The sequence below is a fragment of the Accipiter gentilis genome, chromosome 15 (assembly GCF_929443795.1).
Source record: "Accipiter gentilis chromosome 15, bAccGen1.1, whole genome shotgun sequence".
Classification (NCBI taxonomy): Eukaryota; Metazoa; Chordata; class Aves; order Accipitriformes; family Accipitridae; genus Astur; species Astur gentilis.
This window is the reverse complement of record NC_064894.1, coordinates 6,910,232-6,931,905: the sequence shown is the minus strand read 5'-3', so window position 1 is coordinate 6,931,905 and position 21,674 is coordinate 6,910,232. Positions and strand designations below refer to the sequence as shown.

The 21,674-nt window shown below is 40.5% G+C and overlaps 1 protein-coding gene across 4 annotated transcripts in view; it reads left to right on the top strand.

The window, feature by feature from the left end:
- Positions 1-21,674, top strand: part of FILIP1 (filamin A interacting protein 1) — a 109,761-nt gene that overhangs the window by 24,822 nt on the left and 63,265 nt on the right. For 3 of the 4 annotated variants that reach the window (XM_049817776.1, XM_049817775.1, XM_049817773.1), the window contains exons 2-3: positions 3,320-3,460; positions 19,974-20,252. In XM_049817776.1, coding sequence (XP_049673733.1) covers positions 19,980-20,252 — 273 coding nt within the window. In that variant the 5' untranslated portion in view covers positions 3,320-3,460; positions 19,974-19,979. The remainder of the gene's footprint in view (positions 1-3,319; positions 3,461-19,973; positions 20,253-21,674) is intronic. The other variant, XM_049817774.1, reaches the window with a different exon arrangement.

The following is a 21,674-nucleotide window of genomic DNA, read 5'->3' as shown; positions in this document are numbered from 1 at the left end:
GCATCCCGAAGCCTTCTCCAGTGATGCTGGTGGGGTGTAGGGTGCTTGTCAAAATCTCCTTCAGTTTGTGTCTTTTTCTGACAAGTTGTGCATAGCCAGTCCTTCACAGTGCTCCACCAGACTGTCCGTCCAGAAGGACTTGCCCTTTGTTGTACTATCCCCAGTGTGACAGCTGGAGCTTGGAACTGCAAGGGAGTGAAAAGCAGCTTCGAAAGCTCTTTGTTTTCCCTGGCTGTTCCTTTGAGGGTCCTGGGAACTGAGGCTTGTAGATCACTGGGAAGATGGGGACTTTCGTCAAAGCTGTCGTTAGGGTATCTTGGCCAACCTGCCAAAGAAAACTTCAGCTTTCCTTCTGCTAAGTTTGGTTCCCTGATCCGTGGTGCGTCTGGGGAAAGGGGGCATGGGTATGTGAACAAGGAAAGCTGAGAGGCTTTCTCCAAAACAAATCTACAGAGAATCAATAGCTTTGTACTACTGCACTGAGAGTAACAAACAAAAATGATTCTATTTAGTGCACGTGATTAAAACTCTCAACAACCGGCATGGAAAAAACAGCCCAAGTGGCATCCTGCTGTGCAAAGGGCTGTGATGTTATTGTAGCCCAGTTAGGTTAAAGACGCTAGTGAGGCAAAGTCTGCAAGTAAAGCTGCTTCTTTCATCAGCCTAACAGGTGGTTAGGAGCATTTTTGATGTACCTGTGTGATGGCTGTGAGTGAAATACCAGCTTTATTCAAGGCAGTGGCAAAATCCCATGGGCTTTTCAGTAGAACACAATGTTGTGTAACGGAAAGTATTTTAATTAAATACAGTGATATTTATCCTGACTGTTTCTTTTGCTCACTGTATTTACTGTGGCATCACTTAGTTAAAGTGGGGAATAAGACATGTATAGGCTTAAATATTATCTCTAGATATTTTAAAGTTTAATGAAGAAAAAGTTTTTCCAGAGTCTTGCAAAACATCTACCTTATCCTGCTGCTTGGTAAACATCAGACGATCTAAATTACTCAAGCCCTAACTGTGTTCCAGGATGTTTCCACTTGGGAAGATGTAGGTGTAGTTACTACACTTGTAAGATGACTTTAAAATATATAGCAGAGGGAAAGTACTCTTAAGGGCCTATTTTTAAACCATGTCTCCTGTGAACAAGGTTTCTGTGTATCATGAACAACTTCTTTTGCATTCACTACATCAGATTTTAATCTCATTTAGACTGACAAAAATCCAGAGTAACTTCTTTAAACTCAGAAGAGTCAAGACAAATGAGGTCAGAATTTGACCCATTAAACCTTGGTCCACCCTTTTTGTAATCTTCATAATTAGTATGAGCTGATTGACAGAAAACTATTCTTTGTTTCTTATCCTTTGTGAGTTGCACTGAAAATAAAGCTCTTAATTGCCAAAATATGGCTTACTTTCTTTTATTAACTCTAGATAGTTGCATATTAACTTTTAAAGTCAGTAGTCTTGATCCTTCCTCTGTTCAAATTAATAAGAACACTCTCACTGACTTTTTTGAAGGACAAACTTTTTGTAGGGCAAAGAATTAATTTCTGTAAATCCCATGTGCCTCATACCAATTATCTCTTCTTGTAAATTGTCATGCCAGATGTGATTCAGAGCTTGTGGGTGTAACAGTCTGATAGCCTGAAGTCTTTCACTTGTAGGAAATACTTTCTACTATTAATAAATAAATAGAGAGATAATGGCTCAATTTTCTTCTAGAACTAGCTGTTCAAGACTGAAGTTTCCTAAAAAAAATTTCAAGAAAATTAAAGTATTTATCAATAAAATAATCTGGGGTTTTTTTCCTATAAAGCCAAGTTTTACTTAATGTGTTTGCACCAATTTAACTGTGATTACAGCTGCTTAAGATTTCATTATTTTATCTATCCTTCTGTTGTTCATAATCCAATAAGTCTCATTCTTTCAATTCAGAGCAAGGACAAAAAAATTCTATAAATACCAGGTTGGTATTTACTATTTTGCAAGAATTCACATACAGTTTGTTAAGAAGTAATGGGGAAATGTGCCATATACTGTTCTAGCTGATATTAACTTTGACACAGTAGTAGTCCTGCTTTATTCCTTAAATGGTATCGTCCCTATATGACTACATTGTTGTTAGGAGAACTATATAAATGATTTAAATAACAGACAGCCTGTACAGCTGAACAAAATTATTACTCTTTTCTTTAAAAAGATCACAGCTTTCCAGAACATCATGTTCTCCTTGACCAAATGCTTTGCCAAACGAAAGACCTCCATGGTCTCACAGCCCTTAGAAGCTCTTTGGCACCACCAGTCCTGCCTGGAGACATCAGTGCTCAGATCCTTTGGCTCTGATCTTTCCATGCTTGCTGTCTCTGAGGTGGGTTTGACCTACCAAACTTTGCTTGTACCATAATTGTGCTGTACAGTTGAGAAGGTCAGGGCAGCATTCGGGGAATCCACAAGGTGAATTCAAATTCTGTTCATATATGCAAACTAATCAAATGCATGAATGAGCTTTTATCAACATGAAACCTTGCCTCCATCCAGTGTTACGGCTCTGTTCCCTTTATGCCCTGCAACATCCCCAGCTTTCCAGTAGCAATGCTCCCAGTTCCCTCCATGGCATTTGGAGTTGTCACCATGTCCCCAGCCTTCCTTTGTTTGCTTTGTGGGCTGTGAAAGAAACTGGTCTGCAGCTCTTGCTGTGCTTCGGATTGTCCAATTTGGCCAGCCAAGGGAGTCACGCATTCTCACTGAGCAGCTAGAATTCTGCAGACTGTGTGCAGTGTGACTAATAGATGGGCCAAGCTGGACATGTTACTTCTCTGCTGTCATTTCATCATTGCATTGCATTGCATTGCATTGCACATATTCTGCAAAAGTAGTCTACGCAATGAGGAACGCAGCACATTACCTACCAGCTTTTTCCTTCCCTTGTTAACAGCTGCTTTTTTTTTGGATGGAGGGCGTTACTTGGTGCTGATTGCTGAATTAAAGCAGAAAGCTGTGACTTGTGGCACCAGCTCTTACGAGGCAGCAGGAGTGTGAGGTTTTACTACCTGGGTTGGTATACTGTATCATACCTGCGAACACATTGCCCAGTGTATTCTGGATTCTTCAGGTTGCTGTGCTGTGTCATGGCTTTGGAGACACATGGAGGAAGTAAATGGGAATCTCTAAATTAAAAAATGTAAGTATTTTCAAGCCACTTTAAGTCTGGAAGTCTGTGTTTTCTAGGTGGCCTGCTGGCTGGCAGGCAGAGCAAGCAGAAGATGCTTCTCGCTTTGTCCTCGTGTGCAGCCCCTGAGCCTTATCTTTTCTCTAGGGAGCAGCAGGGACCCCAGTCAGCATCAGGTGGGAGCAGCAAAGCAATGGCACAGGGACACCTCCACCCTCGACTCCCTCCTTCCCCCTCCGGACCTAGATTCTAGCGAAGCCCCTGCTCTGGAAGCATCCCTCGACACAGGTATTACTGCACACCACGGGCTTTTCCAGCTGACACACAGGAGCTTCCAGGTAGAGCTGCGCTCATAAATTAATAGTGTTCAGGAGATGCCATTGCAATAGCATGGCTGGAAAACAACGCTTGAGCTTCCTGCACGTGTCAGCTCCAGGAGGTGACCAAAATGACTTATGTCTCTCTTGTCTTTCAAAGGCTCATCTGAATTGTAGAGCTGTCAAAGCCCTCAGGGACTGTTTAGGATTACCAAGGACATCCTGAATGTATATTATTTTCCCTGAAATTTTATAGCATGATGAGTTAATAATAAGCATCCTGAGTTAATGAGTTAGCATAACGAGTTGCTCTTCAGCAGGCACCTATTGACTTTTATGACTTTATGGGTATTTCACAATATTCATCTGGGATTTTGCCTGTCTTTTAAAAGCCCTATTGCTAGTATCACATTGGTTGTAGATTAATCTTTATGTCCATTTTTAAAATGCCTGGTTCATGGTGCTGGAACATACTTTGAAATTGTGAACCCAGATCAAAAACTGGAAGGCAATCAATAACTGATTTTATAAAAATTTCACAACTTTAAGCCCAATATTATATCATATTTTTAGATGTCTGACTCATTTGGAAAGCTCGGGATTGTCTATATTAATTATGGCCCCAGAAGTTCTATCTCAACAGTCAGAAAGCAACTCCATTTGTAGTCAAGGATTGCAAACACAATCTTCCTGGAACTGAAAGTAGTACATTGTGCAATTTTTATGGCTTGTATAGCTTTTCTATTTTTACTTGGTTGAAACCTGCAATACATCATATAATCCTTCTTAAATTGTCATTCATAATGCTCATTTCCATTAACTTGGCATAAATAAATTATTTTCTTTCTTAAATTTGTATAGTTACTATTTTGCCTAACAATGTTACACAAACAAAACATTATTTTTTCTCTGATACAAAGTTGATGTGAGTACAAACTGCTAATGATGTGTTTCTAGTTACAGAATTTTTAAACCAAATTTTAAAAAAACACACAGTATTTTCTTTTTTATTTAAAAATATGCATGTGTTATGAAGTCCAATAACTGTTCCCGTACTTCAACAAACCATTTATTTAATCCTCCACCTTTATAGGCATTTGGAAAAGTTTCTCTGAGGTTTCAGAAAGCCTAATAAAATTGCACTTTTCAGCTTTTTGAAGATACAATGGGAAGAACAATTCTGGTTTTTTTCCTTTCTAGAACTTTCCAGTACTTAGAACTTTCCAGTACCTAAAGGGAGCCTACAAGAAAGCCAGGGATGAGCTTTTTTAAAGGGCATGTAGTGCTAGGACAAGGGGCAATGGCTTTAAACTAGAAGAGGGTAGATTTAGATTAGGTGTAAGGAAGAAATTCTTTACTGTGAGGGTGGTGAGGCACTGGCACAGGTTGCCCAGAGAAGCTGCGGATGCCCCATCCCTGGAAGTGTCCAAGGCCAGGTTGGATGGGGCTTGGAGCAACCTGGTCTAGTGGAAGGTGTCCCTGCCCATGGCAGGAAGGTTGGAACTGGATGATCTTTAAGGTCCCTTCCAACCCAAACCATTCTGTGATGATTCTATGAAATGCATCTTCAAGGTATAAGAGATCAGTCAGTGACAAGGGTTTATACAGAACTCTCCAGCCTTGTTCTTGCTTACATAAATAGAGATAATGTCATGTATTTGGCTACCTGCAGAAATTGTTTGCGCAACATTACTTCATACCCTGGCTGAGCTGAGGGCAGGGGAGCTAAGCCTGCTGCTGGCACACCAGTTCATGTTGTCTGTGCCATAACGCTAAATGCTGGGTTCTGACAATGTTTTTACTTTCTAGGCTTTCCTGTCCCTCTAATTATAATCCGTTGTCTTTGACACATATGCTTATTTCAAGTCCGAGATTTGTCAAATAGTTGGTGTTTGCTGCTTTCTGCGGGGTATGGCCTGGTGATTTCTAGTGCCTGGAAGGCCAGTGCTACAGCCGAGCCACGCTACCACGCTGGTATGTGCTGCCATGCATTTTTCCTTGCAGGCTATTGTTTTTTCTTGATGCAAAAAAGTAATAACATTTGTATCAGTAAGTACAATTATAATAAAGATTTTTTTGCAAGCATGACAGCTACCTTAGGTCAAGCACATGGCAAACTCCCAGCTGTACCAAGATTCTCTAAATATGGCCATTTCATACCAGGTCAGTTTTGCAGTCCAAGAATCGACTGACAAACTGCTGACTGATTTTTTTTTTTAAATCTATGTTGTTTATTTGGCATGCAGTCAACGATGTGTACGGGATGATTTTAAAAGATATAGTAGGGTATCAGATTTTGGAATTAACTTTGATTAAACTAGTTACAGAACTTAATACGGAGACAAATAGTTTTTTGGGGTTTTGACTGAGTTTAATAATTTCTCTGAGACAGTGATATACAAATCCTAAAGCACTGTGCTTATAAAAGGAAATCTGAAAGTGCAACTGAATAGAAATGTACATGAACTGATGAATTTAACTTGGTTTCCTAGCTGATAAATATTATAATAAACAAATGTATGTATTCCTCAAATTACATTTAGTTTAGCAGAGTCTTTCAGGTTTAAAGATATAAAATACTCTTAATAATTCAGTAAGGAAATATTTATTCAACTTGAGGACTTTTTCCTGACTTTTCTGAAAGCTTTGTGAAATATTCTCAGTATATCTACAGCGGAGACTCAGCTGGTTAGTCTGAGCCTACTTTTTCTGGACAGCTGTGCTTACCAGTCAGCTACTGGGTGCTCTGGAGAGCTGCCCTTTAACTTTCAGCTGGGCAGATCTGAAAAAAACCCTTTCACCTCTGAAATTCCTGCAGTGTGCATGTGGACAAATACAGTTAAAGAAGAGCTCTTATCTGTGGCCTATGCAGGGAATATTAAGAGTAAGGAGGTGGTACTCAAAGCTCCCTTAGACATTGTCACTGGGGATAGAAACCCGAGTGAGGTTTATTCTCACTGGGAGTAAAACAGTATGTGAAATGTGAGATGAGCATGTGAGAATACTTTGTTACATCTTGATTCTTAAGATAACTAAACATAGCGCCTCAATAAGACAAGAGGTGAATTTACATCCTCACAGGAGGAAAACTGGTTAATCTTCCTTTTCCCAAACCACAGGTGAGAAGCTAAAAAGCAATAACAATACCATTTTGAGCTATTCAGAGGCAGGAGGAAAGATTAAGCTTTTGACCATAACTAGCATTCACACCTAAGAAAGCAGCTGCCTGGGAAGCACAGGGTCCGGCTTGCTCCCCATGGCCCCAAGATGTGATGGAGCTGCCAAGGCCGTGGGTCCACCACGCATGCACAGGAGAAGCAACCCAAAGTAATTTCTCAGTCACCTAAACTTCCTTGAAGGCAGCTGAAAAATATTTAAGTAAATAAATAAGTAATGCTGAGACATTACATAACTGCTGGGTCAGACGGTTTTTCACTAAATAAAAAGAAACAGTCATTTCTCTATTTATATGCTGCTTTCTTACCTGATTTACCAATTGTATACCATCTGTATATGCCTCCCCTCTTTTTTTTTTTTTTTGGATGATGACCAAACTTTTTGGCATTATTGTGAAAAGTCAAATCAGACTTTTAAATTTGTATTGAGAGACCTAGTGATGCCTTAATATTTAGAGCCACCCACCAGTTCCCTTCAGCAACATTGAGACCCATATTGCTTTTCTGTCATCCACCTCCTGATAGGAAATAGGAACTTGAAAATTTTATGATTGTTTTTTTTCAAATTTACATTAATTATTCAACATGAGTTTCTAGTTTCACCTGCTCTAACTAAAAGAAAGCTAACATAGATCCATTGTTCATTGCTGTTTCTTAAATTACTTGGTTTGGGCAATAACGGCCAAATTCCCTCCACTTTTTCTCCCAAAGAGAGAGTTCAGCAGAAGGAGTTGTGACTGGAGAGTCAAATGAGTTCATTTCCCAGTTAGGTAGCTCGGTAAGGGTGAGCTTTTGACTCTTTTCACTTTTTAGAAATACAGGGTTCTCTGCTCCTCTCAGCCAGAAGCGTCCCTGCGGCAGTGGTCTGCATAATGATGCCTTGTAGAAAATCCATCCCAACAGCCCAAGCCACTTGAGTTTGCGACTTCGTTAACACGAAGTTGGCAGGGTTGGTTATAGCAGGGATTGTGAGGGGTGGACGCAGTCCCACCGCCTCTGTCATGTCCTAACATTTGCCACCAAGTGTGGCACTGTGTCAGATGCTGATAACAAGGTGCCAAACACCTGCTATTGCCTCCCCACCCAACAGCAAAATTGGCCTTTGTAATGATGTATTTATGGATCCAGTGCCAGTTTATGAGTCAGCTTACTGATGTGCCCAAATTAGGGGCACAAACTCTTTAGAGAGGCAAAAGGGAGTCCTCCCAGCACATCCCAGGGGCAGGATGCATCAGTGTCCTCCAGCCATGTCCTCTCACAGGGAGGCTAGAGCAACACCACCCTCTGCCCAGCACCTTTTTCCATGGAAAGAGAATCAGGGGATGCTTTCCCTGATAGACAGGAGCCATGGCAGGCTTCAGCAGTGGTCACTGGAGCTGCATGACTGAGGACAAGGATAGGCCTGAAGTCTTAACATAGCCTCAGAGAGCTCGGGCTCCATTTCAAAGAAACTGCAGATTATGGATGAAACCTAAACTCCTAGCTCAGTCACACAAGGGAGATACTTAAAGCTGAACATTGTGAATTTGTGCCAGGGCAGATGATTTTATCTTCATGTAGGCTTGTAAAACACCCACTCCATTTGTAGGAGCTCTTTTTAATATCTTTCCATGGCTCTGAATTGAAATTACTTTCTAAGAAAAGCAGCTAAGAATTTTTTACACTATCCTAGTGAAAAAAAGGAAAATTCAACCTTTTTAAAAAAGTTAAGTAAGGTAGGGTGTTTGGCCAGTTGCAACAAGACAAACACAATTCACTTAGATCCCTGTTGAAATTGGATTTTAAGGAGTCACAGACATTAAAGCAACTTGGATCGGGCAGCAGGTAATTTTAGTTATGTTAATGTGAGACCAAGCCCATGCAGAGATATGTATTTGCTTCTTCCTCCTCTCTCCTTCCCTACTCAAAGTACCCATACTGTGTTTTCAACTTAGTGTCACATTCTGCTCTGAATTAAAAAGCCAGGTGAAGATGTGAGTAGATTAACATTGACAGGCTGTTCAAAAAAAGATCAAAACCAGCTCAACTTGTAGATGCAGGATAACTCTTTGACTTCACTCTTTTCAAGTGAAGAAATTGTCTAGGGATTTTGAAACCAAGACATTAGAAGAGGCACAGAAATATGGTTTCTATAAATGAAAGCTACTATAGTGGATGAGACGGTTTTCAATGCCCAGGTATCTGCAGGTTTTTGTGCTGCTCCCTGTCAGTGTGAGGCATTGGTATTATTTAAATCAGGCTGACATTTACTTCTTTACTTTCTTTGCCACAAGTTCTGAAGTCAGTGGAAAGCTTGCAGGATTACTGGGAAATAATGACAGTCACTGTGCTGGCACTGCCAGGAATGAAGTAAGACTCTCCTTTCCTTTTACCTCTTTACAAATAGTAATGACAAGTGAAGGCCAGGGCTTTGAATAATGCAGGGGCCACTCTGGAGCCTCACCGTTCTAGTCCTCTTATCAGTGACATGAAGCAGAGGAGCTCAAAGTTTGTGCCACCAAGCCCAGCAAAAGCCAGGAGAAGCCTGGTGTGAAGTGGGGATGTTGTGCAACCCCTCTCTCTGCTTCAGCTGCCCTGTGTCTGCCTGACCCCTGCTGAACTAACTGCTCTATCTCCAGGCCATCTTTCAGTAGCCACTTAAAAATACGCCTCTAGAATAACTAATATACTTCTGCATGCCTTGACTTAACTTACTTGAAAAAATACAGATTCTTTTCTGTTTTCCCACCACCCTCCGCTTATTTTCTCTCTGCAGACTGTGTATTTATGGTCAATTGCACTTTCCCTTTGCACGGCTGATTAGTTTTCCATTTCCTTTGTTTGTAAAGGAGCAGGCTGTGGAAAGGAAAGGCTGTAAACTAAACAGTGCCAGGGCATGAGCACAGATACTAGAAGGTGAACGTCTGTAGTCTTATTAAACTGTTGGAGTTGTCCCCGGCACGCTCTTGGCCAGGCCACTTAACACCCTCCTGAACCATTTGAGAGTGTGTTTTGGGAGTCAGCATGGGCTAGGAGCAATTCCCAGTGGGCAGTGTTGATGCAGCCAGCATGTTATGGATGCTAAGAGGGCTTAAGAGCCTGAAGGATTTTCCAGGACAGCTGGCCTCACAGTCAGAGAGCAGTCCTGGACATGGTTAATCTCCAGTATACGTGTAGCCAGAGAATTCTTTCTTTTTTTTTTTTCCCCAATGGGAAAAATTATTGTAAACCCACCAAAATTGATAGTGAAACTCAATGGCAGGTTTAGTATCAGAGACTATTTTTAACTCCTTGTTTTGAAACCAGTTAAACTTCACAGAGGAGGAACCTTTGGGGAGGTGGAAGGCAGCCCAGTCTAACGGAGGGGGATACATTCACCTCTCACCAAACGACCAGGCATTCATGTGCAAGCTGGTACTCTGTGTCTATCAACAACCGAAACTTCCTACAAAGGAGTCACTGAGAGAGATTTGGAACTTGTTCCCTGCCTTAGTTGACAGCTGAAATTTGAGATGCTGCAGATGTGTTTTTACACTGTTGTCTCTTGGAGACAATATTTATAGAAGATACAGGTTCTCTGTATAATTTGTTTTCCCTTTGCTGTAAAATATGTAAGGGTATTTACATCATGAGTATTTTTTGTTATGTTTGTTATTTTTAGAAACCAAAAGGATAAATTAGTCAAATGTAAAATGTAGCTATAGTTGTTTACTGGTTTCAGCAAAATCAGAGCTGTGCAAATCATGGCTACTGAAAAGAATACGGGATTCACGATTCACGTCTGGTCAGCAAGAGACAGCAAAATACTTTCCTCAACCCAAAGCCTGAAGTTTGCTTTAGGGACATTTATCTTTTTGTCTTGTCTCACACTTGTTAAAATCCAAGTCAATTTTGAAATAAAAAAGTAATTTTAAGGTGAAAAGTTGAAATAGATTTTGTAGAAAGCTAGTAAGAGTTATTTTCCTCATTTCCTGATTGCATTCCCTGTTTGCCCTGTGGTTCATTCCTAGGTTAAAGCAGGACTGCAAGGACGACAGAATGACTTTACTTTCCATGCTGTGTTCCCTCAGTGATATATTAGTTTTAGGTATTTTGGTTGGTCATTGTAAGGATAGGGACAAGGGACTCAGACGCAAGAGCTGTGATGATTATCAGCCTGCTCCTGTCTATTGCTGCTTTCAGCAGTTTCCTGCCATCTTGGAAGGAGAAAATGCAGTTATAGGAGCAGTGGTCTTTAGCAACTACTTAGAAGAGGTACAGTGTGGTTCCTAAGTCCACAGTATATTTGATCCTGCAGGTTATCAGCTTGGTTCTATGCTGTCAACAAAAAGAAATGACTAATGCTTACCTAACACCAAAGATTACTTAGCTGCAGGAGCAAAAAATCTTTGGTAGGCCAGCTAATCTGCATCACCTCTCTTATCATTTTCCAGGCACGTTCTGGCTGTCAGATGATAAAACAAATGTTTAGTGGGTTTGGACTGAAACTAATGGTGACAGTGCTAGCTTTATCTTCATGTGAAGTTCACAGTTTGATTTTCAATTGAAATGGCATAACTCAAAAAGGGCAGAAAGCTGTAAAACGATATGTGAAGAATCATGATAGGGCACAGTGCTCATCCAGCCCTTGAGGGGTGGCTGTGTCTCAAGACACGCTCCATCAGCTGGGTGTAAAGTACATGGCCCCAGGAAGCAGGGGCATTTCTTTCCTCTAAGGATCCATGCTTTTCCTTCAAATCAGGAGTAGTCCTGGGCACAGGACACACCAGTGGGCTGGAAACAGTCTGGGAAAAGGGATGAGTAGGAACCAACATACTCCCACGTCTCCCAGCTCAGCTGAAACGTGCTAGAAAGGCTGCACCGCAGGCAGTTAGCACTTTTGCCACCTACCTTGCTCCTGGCCAGTCCCTTTCAGCCACATAGCCACTCTGGAGAATAAATATCTAAACCCTCGTCAGACCTAGTGGCATGTTTGCCTAGTGGTGTCAGCTACTTGAGCTGTCTCTTCTCTGTGACTCCCGTTTGTACTTTCTGGCAGCTGGGAAGCAGAGTAATCAAAACATTGGTAGAGTGATATATAAAAGTTTATTTTTTCGACTGAATGATGATCTAATAGCTTATCATTCCTCATGCCTCATGCATCCAAGATGTTTTTCCAGATGAAGCCTGGGAAACATGAATCTTTGTGAAACAAGTCTATGTTACTCCTTAGTTGGTCAGCATGCATTACTCAAGTAAAAGTATTCCAGCTGAAACCACAAGTTTTCCTGAAAATGACAAAATTAATGGAATTATACCAGCATAAACGCTGTTCTTTGTAAATCTGTGCCATAATTTAGCTTGAGGAGAGTTTATCTTGGAATGAAGAAAATGGTGTTAAAGGGGTATAAATCTGCCTTAGTGATGACTGGCTTTCCTCTTTTAGTTTTGTGAAATCCTTTTCTACTTTCATGCAGATTATACCTGTTCAGAATGGCACCTCGATATGGAATTTTCAGAAATCTTTTTCTTTTCTTCTTGAGAATACATTTATGCTTATTCCTCCCATTTCTTTTTTCAAGCAAAGGAACCATTGTTGAGATAATGCTTGGTGAATATAATCCATGTGCTACTATGCTCCACTGTTATAAGAATCAATTTCAGGAGCTATAAAATAAATCTTTGATAAAGCAAAAAGGTTTTGCTGATTCTCATGCTGTACCTCAACAAGTGTGTCTGCTATAACGTTGCTGCTTTTCTACACTATTTGCAAGCAGCATAAAAACAAAAGTTCTATTCACCAGAATACATTAGGTAATAATGAGATAGCAGTGACTTGATAAAAGAAAATTATCCTACGTCTAAAACAGTCACTGCATTTTTGTCAGGTACTCTTAACGGGAACAAATTCTTCTTTCTCATAATTAAAAAGACTCAAGTTTTTTCCATGCATGAGACTCCGTGCATGGTATGACAAAATGAGGGAGACACCTTGACATCTGTCTGCCATGGGGCACTATGTCCTTCCTGCACGAGCTCCTCTGAGCAATGCCATGCCCTCTCCTCCTCGCTCGAGCGCAGGCAGTGGGTGCAGCCCAGGGACCAGCCCAATCTGCTGCATCTGGCAAAGGGCTTACGGGGTGGGAGGGAGCCCACAGAGCAGTACTTCCAATGCAGATGGTGCAAACCCCGCTACGGAGGCAGCGTCAAAAGGATGACATGAACTTTTCTTCTTCAGTGCATGGGACTCAGCACATGTGTTTGGGTGTTGCTCCTCCTAACGCCTGTATGACAAATGCTTTTCCAGCACTGCGAAGTAGACCGGGTGGAAGGATGAAGGCAGTAGTGGTGTTATGTAGCTAGACTAGCCACAAGTCCTCTCCTAGTCCCTATAAGAATTACAGCCCTGTGGCTTGGTTATTCAAGCTGTTTATGGGGTAGAGAATTGTCCTGATCCATAAAGTATCCATAAAGTGCCAATACTCCAACAACAAGGGCAAGCAGTTTACACATGCTCTCACAAAAGCACATGGGTAACATATAATACTGTCAGAAGTAACAAAGACCTTTTCTTGTTTGCTCTTGCAGATAAGTCATAATGCATATAAGGGCAAGAGATTGGGGGAGGGTTAGAGAGCAGAATGGATTAGTGCTCTAGGCATGAATGTTTAGAAATACAGGAAAGTCCAGAATTGCTACGGGTAGATATTTTTTCCATTCTTCACCTTATTAGTCCTCTGACCAGCATGACTGAAACAAACACTGGAGTCATCTACAAAAGCAAAATGAAGAATGAGGTCTGCGTTCCTTTGGCACAGTGTTGTTTGACTATCACACAGTCCGGAGTCTGACACATGTCTGCTTCATGGAGCATCCAAGTCCAACTGGGCAGCATTGCTCAGCATGCACCTCTGCACAATGCAGCCATCAGTTCCTACCTGAGCCTCTGACAACCTCTTGGTAGCATGATTCCTTTTTATTTCTTCAAGTCAGACAAAACAATAATAAGGAACATTTGCAGAGTCCAGGAAACCAGCCTGGAATAATCGATAATGCTAAACCTAATCATTTTAATCAGTCTCTGAAGTGGTATGACCAGTTGCATGTCTACATGTTTGTCCTGGGAAAGCCACACCACTGAGGACATGTAGCCTTAGTTCTAGCTATCCAGATCCCTTGGGGCTAAAGCCATCCATCCCCATCTGGGGTGGCTCTTGCTGAGGACTTCTAAGCCACCAAGGTCAGTTTGGTGTCCCTATCTTCCTCTCTTCCTGACATCTGAGAAGGTGTCTTCTTTTTTTCTATTTTTGTTTGGTGTTTTCTTCTTGGTATCTGCTACTTGCAGATCCAGACTGATACTGTTTTAAAAATTTTCCAGCTCTCCTCCTCATTTATGGGGTGTTTCAGGTCTGATGGAGGTTTTATATGATTTTGTCTCCATTTTGAGTATATTTATATTATTTTTCACTCCTGGTGCTATACATTGATTGGTAATCACTGGGCAGAGATTTGGCTTGCTCAGTTCCTGAGTTCTCAGCAATCTCCCCTGTGTACCTAGTGCTTCTGCACAGCGCTTTGCTCCACTCCAAATGCCTGCACAGTGGTGCCTTTGAAAAATACAGTTCCCAAAGCCACAGCTGAGAAACAATTCCAGTTTTGGCTCACTAATAACCCAGTTGCACCGACCCTGCAATACATTGTTAGCCTGTCAGAAACCCAGCACTTTCATGTGATATCTTAATCAGTTAGATCTGCAACTGAACTCCAGACTACAAATTTCTAGCCAAAGGCAACAACCATATCATGGCTGTAAATCAACTTTTGTGTGTGTGTGCGTGTGTATTATTATTATTATTATTATTATTATTTTAAGGAAAGCACTACAGGGCCAAAATCAGCATGTCCAATTAGCAAGAGGTACTACACATTAAATTCAAAGAACTTGCGTTACCTGATTCTAATAGCACTAGTAACAGAGGCTAATCTAACCTGTCATTTCAAGAGCTATAGGGAGAACAAATTGCCATCAATGGGGGAAAGGTTTGGAACACCATGCAGCCTGTCCTCTCCTGACATCCTACTCAGCAAATTCCTCACAGATTTCGTCCTGATGTCAGTAAAACTAACATAAAGGTTATTTCATAAAATCTTGTGTGGGTTGCTAACTTGTGAAAACCAGAGGACCCATGCCCAGAACAACAATACAGACTCAAGTAAATAATCATAGCATTTGTCCTTTGTGCTTAAAGCTCAACAAACGAGTGAAACAGAGAAGAAGCTGAAGAGTTCCCATGCCAAGTACCAATGCTGTGAGCACATATTGAAACGAGTAGCCAATAAATGTCGAAATCAAGGTGACTGATCATATAAAGACTTCTTGTTTGACTGAAGACTGTTAGGAAAGATTTCCAGTTTAATATGCAATATGTTGAAGGGTGAAAAAAAACCCCAAGAACAGTAGAGTTAAATATTAGATGCTAAAGTCATTATAAATCATACCAGCTATTTCTTCAGGGAACACAATCCCTTCAGCAGATCAGGAATGCTGTAAGACATAGAGACGTGAACAGGGCAGACAGCAGGAGGACGTTTGTTACCAGTGTTAGACTGGCAGTGTCCCCAGAATCAATTTCGGAACCCTGGTGAAACAATAGATAGGCAATGTTTTGGGATTTTGGTATTTGCCTACCGAAATAATGCTGTGCAACTGGTCAGAAACTTTTCTTCTTTATCATGATACCATCAGAAATACAGACGGATGTCCAAAATGATAATACTAAGAACTCCTTTCCAGCACACCATATTTCAGCCAAGATCACTGGTATGTTCTGGCTACTTCACGCTGCTCTAATTAAAACTCAGTCATCCTTACAGCTGCTTTGTATTCCTAGAGCACTGCACAACAGCTGGATCATGTCGCTGATTTTGGCCCTTAAACTCCTTGGAAATTACTGTGTGAATATCAGAACTTTGGCCCTCTCTGTCACTATTTAAGCTTGAGTTCACCTGCATCTCTGGCTTCAGCACACAACACCTTTGCATTTGGATAATGTGTTGGAAAAGTATCAACATTGTAACTGAAGACAGAGTAGGTGTTACACTGATTTTGGCAGGCTTTTACACAAAGAAAGGCTGTTAGGGGCAATGTCCCTGAGAGTGACAGACTGTCTGCCACACTTACTGTGATGTAAGACATGCTGCAAAAGAAATCTACAAGTGTTAAAGAAATTTTTAAAAAGGCCAAGTTTTAGTTCCTTTAGCGGCAATCATATCCTAATTAGCTAGTTGATAAAAAACTCCAGATCAATTGGTTAAGCTGCTCTGCTGCTGTATTAATGAATTTAAAAAAAATAAATAAATTGCATCTGTCTTTTGTGAACCTACATTTATTTACATCAAGTAAAAGCACACTCTAAATAGTCATTACTTATTTGTCTATTAGCACACTTATATAGTCAACTACTCAGCCCTTACATGGCTTCATGAATTGTTATCTCATCTCCCACAGGGACAGATGGATCAAAGTGACTGTCTTGAGTTATGATGTGACAGGGTGACACACCACCTTTCATGAAGTCTAACATATCCAGCTAAGTGCATCTGGTTGATTATGCAATGCTTGAGGTGGATGACTTGTCTCAACTAGTCATGAGTTAAACTTAAAATTAATTGTGCACCTTCAGGTCTAACAGTTGAGTCATCTTACTATAGAGAAATTGCTAACGCAGCATGTTACTAAGCAGAATACACTGTAATGTAATAATCTGTTTTCCACTGGAAAACATATGTAAGACAGGCTTGCAATATTTATTCTTAAAACATGTAGGATGTTCTAGAGCCATGAAGACATTCACTGTAAGCCATGAAAAATAGGTTTGGTTTAGAGATGAAAGTGGCTGGAGGCTGTGACCCACAGGGACTCAGAAGGAAACACTTAGAAAATAGAGACAGATTGAATCCCGAGTGCTCTCTCCTGAGAGGAAGCATGGTTGGAAACTTTAAAACCCATTAAAGTTAAACAAATTGAAAAGCCCTATCTGAGAGGAAACATAGTACAATGTTTATTTTTCCATTACAAACCTGAGACCTAAAAGATTTCCTGAGGTTCTCAGGTATTGTTCATGCTTATAATGGAGATCTGTTTTTAGGAAGCGTAATTCATGTGTTTAATCCAAACTGTTTGATGAAAAACACACTGCATAAGCATTCAGGAAGTTAAAGGCCATTGTATACCTGTATCACATATTGTTTGGAAAGGAGCAGACCTACAATGCAAGGAATCTCATCGTGAAACTCTCTCACTCAAAAACATTAGGTCTAATTTTCTCCCCATTTATGCTGCTGGATGAATTCCACTGAAATAATGAAGTTAAGACATGAGTAACCAATGATAATAAAAAGACAATCTTCCTGCTGAGTGTGAAACTACCAAAATGCAAGGCTAATGTGAGCAGGAGATTTATAACACTGGCCCGAGTCAAGTAAGTAGCAAGCCGTAGCAGGCCCAGCATAACATTAGCCAAGCTGATTAGTCAATGTATTTTAGGTTTTGCCCCATTGCTAGCTGCTCTGAGATCCTTATCAGAAAAGTGATGTTAGTGATGTTGAGAAGCATCTGCTTGACTAATGAACAAGCTGCAAACTAAATCCAGAGATGAATTTAAGTGAGAGCAAAGATTTGGAAGCAGTGGAATATTATTCATTAGACATATATATAGAAACTAGGCAAGTTTCAGACATATAGACCCTTCTTCAGCTTTCTTCAGTCTGTCTGTTCAAATTGTAGCTGATCTAAAGCTAGATATTTCTCTGTGCAGATCTTGCTTTCTGGTTGTCCTGGTTTCAGCTGGGATGGAGTTAACTGTCTTCCTAGGAGCTGGTACAGCGCTGTGTTTTGAGTTCAGCATGCGAAGAATGTTGATAACACTGATGTTTTCAGTTGTTGCTCAGTAGTGTTTAGACTAAAGTCAAGGATTTTTCAGCTTCTCATGCCCAGCCAGGGCACAAGAAGTTGGCACAGGACACAACCAAGGCACCTGACCCAAACTGGCCAACGGTGTATTCCATACCATGGGACGTCACATCTAGTTTAGGAACTGGGAAGTGGGGGGGCGGGGAATCGCCGCTGGAGGACTGGCGGGGTGTCGGTCGGCGGGTGGTGAGCAATTGCCCTGCGCATCATTTGTACATTCCAATCCTTTTATTACTACTGTTGTCATTTTATTAGTGTTATCATTATTAGTTTCTTCTTTTCTGTTCTATTAAACCGTTCTTATCTCAACCCAGGAGTTTTACTTTTTTTTTCCTGATTTCCTCCCCCATCCCACTGGATGGGGGGGAGTGAGTGAGCGGCTGCGTGGTGCTTAGTTGCTGGCTGGGGTTAAACCACGACACTAGTATTCTTAGACTACCTTGGGTAAACCGGATTTAAGTAAAAAATCAAGGTACCAGAAAATATGACCATATACAAAAGTAAATTGGAGTAAGGCAACATAAACTCCTGATGGTTTCCCTTGTGTGTTATACAAGCAATTTCAAGTAGGATGAAGAATATCCAACTTTTAGGAGACCAACTTACTTTTTACATCTCAGTTTGGCTGTGAACCAAGACTAAATTCACTGCTGCCTTTGTATTGTGTATGACAAATACCTTGATTACAAATAACAATCAAGGTCTTCAACAGTTAAACACTGAAAATAATTACAAAAACCTACTTCAACATAACATAGGAAGGTGACAGAATAGCAAGGTGACAGGATAGCAATATGGGTCCATATGTAAACATGTCTGAGTATCCTATGCACATCTGTTTAATAATGATAAGTAATGAAATACACACTGATGAACCCATCCTGCCTTCTGTGCCATTGTTAGTTAGTGACACAGGGCAAGACCTTACAGGGTAAGTGGGATTTTAAGGGCTAGCAGCCTCCCTGGCCAATTTGCAGGGTCAAGGGCAAAGAAAGGAGAGAGATGTCATAGGAGAAGAGAACAGACAGGCAGATTAAGCTAATTTTATTTGAATGTGTTGTGTGGATGACAACTTGAAAAGGGCTGATGGTAAGAAAGAGAATAACTGTGAAAAGATTTGAAGATAAGAGACAGTGGTTTAATTTGATATCGCTGAATGGCATTCAGCAGAGGGAATCAGAGAGGACTGTTGTTTGAGGAAGATAATACACGGGAAGGATGATTTTCACAGCTGTGTTTTGTGTGACACCAAGTCTATGTTACTCGTAAACTAAACAGGGCCAGGGCCCCCATTCTGCCCCTTGGGTCAAGCGGCACAATCCAGCCATGCTTGTACTACTAAACGCTCTTGTCTTCCAGAACAGGGTGGCTGCATCTGGACCTGGGCTGGGTTAATTCCTGAATTGTGCCCAGGAACTGGTTGGCAGAGTGATAGCTTGCCTGGACCTGAAGTGTGCCAAGGAGTGTGCTAAAAATTTAGTAACACAGTAGGTCAAGTGCCAGAGCTCGGGAACATTTGTTGTCACTGTTTAATTTCCTAGGATAGACATCATCTAAGAGTGCAGTGTAGGTGCTTAAGAGGGCAGAAATGTGAGCATTCAATAACCATGACCTGACATTTTGGAGAAGCCTTGAATCTTCTGGAAGGACTGCATTGATCTTGCCCATTTACTTCTTAGTGGTTTCACTCCCTCTGTGCTTTTTTTTTTCAAACTTCTTTTCAACTTTCCTTTATGGCATTTACTGTCTAATAATCTCATGCAGTATTTAGTTTAAGATGGAGTTTACCACTTGATTTAGTCTTCATTCTCAATTTTTCTTGGTTACCTGGAATAAAACCATTGCTTCACTGTGGAAAAAGTATAGAGTGACCTTTGTTTGTCATGCATTGTCACTCCACTCTCATAGAGAATTTATACTCAAGAAATATGCTTTTCTAAAATTTAATTGCATTCCCGTCTCTCAAGTAAACTTCATGTTAAAATAAGATCTACTTAACAACCTACTTTGTTTTGATGAATTGTGAATGATCAAAATGTTGACTGAAGGAAAGGGAACACTGGAAAATGTTCTTTATCATTTTCCTGTATCACTTTTAAGTTCCATACGTTTTAACTCATATCAGCATCTTAGCATGCTGAAAAAGATGGCTACCCTTACTTTAGGACTCTGTTAAATTTATACTTAATGCCCTGGATTCACTGTCTGCCACACACAGAGTTGTTGAAATGGTTGAGCCTTCTACTGCCGTCTCTTGAACTTGACAGTATTTTTCATTTTTTACAAGTTTGTTGTTCTTCCAAAAGGCAGTATTTCCACTGCAGCTTTTTCTAAGTAATTTTGTTTATAAATGCATCTTTATGTTTGTTTCTTTCTAGGTAGGGATGAGATCCCGAAACCAAGGTGGAGAAAGCTCGTCTGACGGGCACTTCTCCAGTTCCAAGCCTGTCATCAGCCATGCAGAGAATGAAAAACTTCAGGAGGATGCCAAGAAAAAGAACAAACCTCATCAGAAGGAAGATGAGGTCATGGTTTCAGCAACTGTCAAACGGCACTCAAAGTCACCTGGACCTACTGAACGAAAGAACAAGAAGTCCATAGAGCTTTCTAAAGAGGACTTGATAAAACTCCTCAGTATAATGGAAGGAGAACTGCAGGTAAATTAAACATCTTTTTTTCTTAGTATATTTTCTGTGTATCTATTTATTTTTAGGTTGTCCAAGATGTACAGGGCTCAACCAACAGTGACATGCAAATTTAAGGCAAAGGACCATAAGGAGAGAGCAGTGTTTAGCTGGTGTTTAACAGGATAGTCATAGTTTTAAGTACTGCTTTATTTACCATCTCTATCTGCAGCTACCAAAGCAAGAGAAATTGTAAACACCTGTCACAACTGACAGAGAAAGGGGGATCTGAAGGTCTTAAACACTTAAAAAGAGGAAAAAACCAACCACGGATGGATCAGTTTGGAAAAAGGCAAGCAAATATAGTAAAAGTAATTATAATCTTTAATGCAAATATTCAAAAGACAAATCTGCAAGTTAGTAATACTGAAAAAAAGGACTTAAGATGGCCCCTGGACCTTCTCCATATTCAGATGTTGCTCAGGGCTCAGCCAAAGCTCTGCCTGTCCCACCTGGCCTCCAGCACTCTGCACATTCCCTGCCTTGCAAAGACTCATTAGTTTTATTTCTTGGAGTAGTGCTTGCTTGAAAGCTTTCTCAGTTGTCCTGATTTGCATGTTTATTCAGCCCAGCTCTTGATGGCAGAGAGCCTGATTTTGTGCTTAATTCACATCCCCCAAATTCAGATCCAGTTTTGAGGATTCTCTCAATTCCTAATAAATCACAGAGCTCTTGGGAGTCTCAGCCTTCAGGGAAAATGCGATTTCAAAATAAAGAGCTGAAACATGGTATTTCAAAAAGTCAGTATGAAGACTTCTGACTTTTCAAAACTTATCCCCTTTTGTGGTGGGACTGCTTGACAAATTTATACATTCTTCTGCCTGCACTTTAATGATGTTTTTCACTGAATCTGTGGACAAGCAGAAAAATAGTGCCCAACCTGTGTGAAAACATTTTACGTTTCAATCTCTTTACTCTAGTTAACCATCATTATTTAGCATTTCATACGAATGCTTTACTTTTTCCCTAAACCCCACATTCATAATATTTTTACTTTCATTTTTGGACTTGTTACCATCTTACCTGATTAAGAGAAGCAATGGTTTTGGAGGTGATTAGTTGATTTCGTCGGTATATGAGTAACCCAAGTTGCACCATTACCACAATGTTGAAATTTCATCTTATTAAGTATCACTCTTCCTGTACATCATTTACCTTCAGCTTGTCAGAAAGTCCTTTCAAGTTTCAGGAAATACACATTCAAATTTAGTAATTTTGTCACAAAACAGAGAAGAGTCATTTTGCACTGGGGAAAAAAGTGAGAAAATCTGTTGAATGCAATTTTGTAAAGGAAAAAACCTTCTATCATTGCAGAATAGTATCCATATTTATAGTGCTTCATTTACTTTATACAAAAACTTGTATGTGTCATTTCCTAAAAGATGGAGCTAGCAT